Source organism: Macrosteles quadrilineatus, unplaced genomic scaffold (genome assembly GCF_028750875.1).
Source record: "Macrosteles quadrilineatus isolate MER2022 unplaced genomic scaffold, UCM_ALF_1.0 Scaffold_93__1_contigs__length_393980, whole genome shotgun sequence".
Classification (NCBI taxonomy): Eukaryota; Metazoa; Arthropoda; class Insecta; order Hemiptera; family Cicadellidae; genus Macrosteles; species Macrosteles quadrilineatus.
In genome coordinates this window covers 387,918-392,300 of record NW_026542686.1, presented here as the reverse complement: position 1 = coordinate 392,300, position 4,383 = coordinate 387,918, and the positions used below count along the sequence as shown (strand labels likewise).

Below are 4,383 nucleotides of genomic sequence, written 5' to 3'. Positions count from 1 at the left end.
TAATGCAGTTTTAAAGGACACAATTAAAACATTGTTGTCATAAAGAATGCGTTGAAGGCTTTGTACTATGTTTTAGGATAAACCGGGAATGTTGTCACAGCACCGCCTCAGCTTGTCGATCACCAATGAAAAATATTTGTAGGAAGCCACGAGGCTGATCGGGTTGAGTAATAAGCCAATCCTATGGTATATTTACCCCTGCACAGTGAACGTTGTGGGATAGTCATGTTATACAACTTGGCCAAAGGCACCAAATAAGGTCATTTGGAAGCATGAGTTATATTTTCAAATTTTGTATAAAAACCCCCGAATTCTGCTGTTTCTCCAATGACAAGGGTCTTTAGTAGCTCAATTGGCTCAGCAGTTAAAGGAAGCCTAACTTTTCCATTAGAACAACACATATCCCTATTAGCTTCCATTTTACTGCATCACAATATCTGCATGTTTAGCTCATTCTGCCTATACAAAAAAACTGTGATTGATATAATCAATGAACAGATCATATCGAAAAACTATACCATTAAATGGGTTCCACATCATACTCATGAAGTCTTATCTCCGTCGTCCTGTATAATAGCAGGGGTTTCCTCTTGTGCTTGTGCAGCTCTTTGTAAAGCCATTCTGTTATTGTTGGCCACCAGCCCAGCCTGATGCTATTCATCAGACGTTTCAGCAGCTCTTTGTGATGCAATTCTACTATTGGTACTCTTCAGGTGTTTCAGCAGTTCTGTGTGACGCAGTTCTACTTGTGTTGGCTGGTACTAGAATGTTACGTTCATCGGATGTCTCTGAGGTTCTATGTGAGCTGTGCCTGATTAAATCAACTAAAAGCCTAACATGGCGTTCATTGGGGGTTTCAGATTCTCTATGGGAGGTATGCCTGATCGAATCAGCTAAAAGCCCAGCCTGGTGTTCCTCTGCAGTCTCTGAAACTCGAGTATGGCTCGTTGTCCTTGACAACGGCTTTCGAGAAGATTATAAAAAGAGCAAACAGTGATGGCCATGAAGCACCGAAGCTTTTACATACCGACAAAGGTACAGAGTTTAAAAACAAACCGTTCAACAACATGTTGAGGAGGCATAATATCAAACTATACCATACAGAGAGTGAAGAGAAGTCCGCAATAATTGAAAGATATCATAGGACATTGAATGAGAAACTTAAAGTGAAATTCCAAGTCCGACAATCCCACAAGTGGTACGATATACTACAAGAAGTCACAGACGAGTATAACCAACACGATTATCACCACACTATTAAAATGAGACCAGTAGAGGTCAACAAAGATAACGAGGCTGATCTATTAAAAATGTACATTGAGCGCGAACACAAAATTCGTAAAAACAGCAAGTTCGACCTCGGTGATAGAGTTCGTATCACGACGAAAAAAGATGTGTTTGCGAATAAATATAAACAAAACTGGACTTCAGAGATATTTACAATAGCACGAATTCTAAACACTAGACCGGTTACTTATAGGATCGCCGATCAAAATGGCGAAGAAATTATAGGCGGATTCTATGAAAAGGAACTGCAGAAGACCGCTCTCTGAGTGTCGGGCTTTGAGGACACCGTTCTGGGACTGTACCCCGTTCTAGGTCTTTTATCCCGTTCTGGGACTTTATCCTATTCTAGGTCTTTTATCCCGTTCTGGGACTTTGTCCTATTCTAGGTCTTTTATCCCGTTCTAGGACTGTACCCTATTTCAGGGCTCTCTTCCTCCTCCTGCGCTAGAACCGGTGAATACATAACTACTTGCAGCATATATGGTCACTAGGCCTAGATTGGGATAATACTCTTCCTAGTGATATTATCGACAGATGGTCAACTTTTGTCAACGAACTTCCTGAGATTGAAAATTTGGAGATTGGCAGGTACATATCTCTGAGTGATGCGGTTAATATTCAGTTGCATGGATTTTCAGATGCAAGTGAACTCGGTTTTGCTGGATGTGTTTATCTACGAACTGAGAACCCGCAAGGCAGTATATATGTCAACTTATTAATAGCCAAGTCACGTGTGGCACCCCTGAAACGTATCACGATTCCTCGCCTTGAACTGTGCGGAGCACATATTTTAGCCAAACTGTTACACTACTGTGTTGATCAACTCTCAGATCGCTACAAGATAGATTCTGTTACCGCTTGGAGTGACTCCACTGTGGCTCTTTCATGGATTCACACCCCTTCTCATCGTTTGAAGTTATATGTTGCAAATCGTGTTGCACAGATTCAAGAATTGACCCCTTCCTGCATATGGAAACACATTTCTACTCTTGAAAACCCCGCTGATGTTGCCTCTAGAGGATTAACCCCATCTCTTCTTATTCATAACAAGCTCTGGTGGTCTGGACCCACATGGCTTAAGAGTTCATCTGATTCATGGCCTCAACCATCGAGTCATCTTCCCGAAGAGGAACTCCCAGAAATTAAAACCACAACACTAAATCTTCTTACGATAGCTGAAGATCAAGATCTGAAGTTTATCAATAAATTCTCTTCATGGACTAAACTACTTCATGTCATGGGCTACGTTTTACGTTTTATTTCCTGCTTGAAAACTAAGCAAAGGATTACTCATTCTCTCACACTTGAAGAGTTAGAAGTATCGAACAAACGGATTTGTTGGCTTGTTCAAAGAGAGAGTTTCTCTGAGGATATTAATTCCCTGTCAAAGAAGAATGTGTGTTCTTCTCGCATTCAACGCCTTTCACCGTTTATGGATGATGAAGGTTTGTTAAGAGTTGGAGGACGACTGAAACATTCTGAGTTGCCGTACAGCGCCAAGCATCAAATTATCTTACCAAAGGATCATTTTGTTGTAAATTTGATAATTGATTATCATCATCGCATCTTTCTTCACTGTGGACCAACACAACTCCAAGCTGTTCTTCGTGAGAAATATTGGATACTTTCTGCTCGTAGTATCATACGCTCCAGGATTTTTAAACGCCTGAGATGTTTCAGAATGAAACCTAAGCCAAACACACCATTGATGGGAGACTTACCTTCCCCAAGAGTGGTAGCAACCCGACCTTTTAATGTTACTGGAGTCGACTATGCCGGACCATTTACAGTGAAATTGTATGTCCTAAAAAGGCTTCAGCCTATTAAAGTTTATCTTTGTCTATTTGTCTGCTTTGCAACGAAAGCCGTACACTTAGAAGTTGTGTCGGATTTGTCCTCAGAAGCTTATATAGCAGCTCTTACACGTTTTATTTCCAGACGTGGTTCAGTGAAGGAAATTCATAGTGATTGTGGAACCAACTTTGTCGGAGCAGCTGCTGCACTTCACAAATGTTTTAACAACCTCCTTTGCAATCCAGTAACTCACCGTTTTGCTGAAGAAAACAACATTTCTTTCAAATTTCTGCCTCCACACGCGCCTCATCAAGGTGGCTTGTGGGAACGAGCTGTTAGGAGTGCTAAGCATCACCTTCATAGAGTAATCGGTGGCCAAATCCTGACTTATGAAGAATTCATAACTCTCGTGTCACGTGTCGAAGCAATATTAAATTCAAGACCGCTTACCCCTCTCTCTGGAGATCCGAATGACTTAGAGTCTCTAACCCCAGGACACTTTTTAACTGGTGGACCTCTGAAATCCATGGTTGAACCTCAATATGATGAAACTTCTTGTAACCGCTTGAGGAGATGGCAATTAGTTCAGGCATTCTCTCAACACATCTGGACTCGATGGTCCCAAGAGTATCTGCATACTCTACAGCATCACTCTAAGTGGACGAGTAAAACAGAGAACCTCAAGATTGGTGACCTTGTTGTTATTCATGAGCCTAACACTCCTCCCCTACAATGGAAACTTGCAAGAATCACCGCAGTATCTCCAGGAGCAGACGGAATTGTACGAGTGGTCCATCTACGCACCGCTACAGGGAACTTCAGTCGGCCAACCGTCAAAGTTTCCCTTCTTCCTACCAATTAATTCCTAAGCATTCCCTTTCACCCCCTTTCAATTTATTTTCATTTGTCTTTTCCCATTTTTCAGTTTTTTCATTGAACCAGGTTGGTTCAAGGGGGGCGATATGTTGGATATTTTAGGTTTCATGATTTTTAAATCGAGTCCATATTTATATTCTTCCGTTTCAAACAAAACCTAGCCCAAGTAATTTTCCGCTATTCAGCCGCTAACGAAGGTATGCGGCCTTTGCCCTCAACACTGATATCTTTCCAAACGACGCAGTCCACTGTCGTCCGCCGCTGAACTATCACCATATTTACTATCGTATATCCGCATCATCTTTTCAACATCCCGCAATTTTTACCTTTTTTTTCTTTAAATTAATCAGTCTGTACAGTGCTAATAGAAGTGACAATAGTTTTGTTTTTATCCCAAGAAGAAATTATTTTTTGTTTATTTAACGG

The 4,383-nt window shown here is 41.2% G+C and overlaps 1 protein-coding gene across 1 annotated transcript; it reads left to right on the top strand.

Annotated features, from left to right (window-relative positions):
* Positions 1-713: 713 nt before the first annotated feature.
* Positions 714-3,943, top strand: LOC128982054 (uncharacterized; the record flags this gene model as incomplete). The annotated part of the gene is made up of 3 exons (XM_054401093.1): positions 714-800; positions 924-1,396; positions 1,822-3,943. Coding segments are annotated over 3 exons (2,682 nt in total), but the record flags the coding sequence as incomplete, so codon positions are not given.
* Between the last annotated feature and the right edge of the window lie 440 nt (positions 3,944-4,383).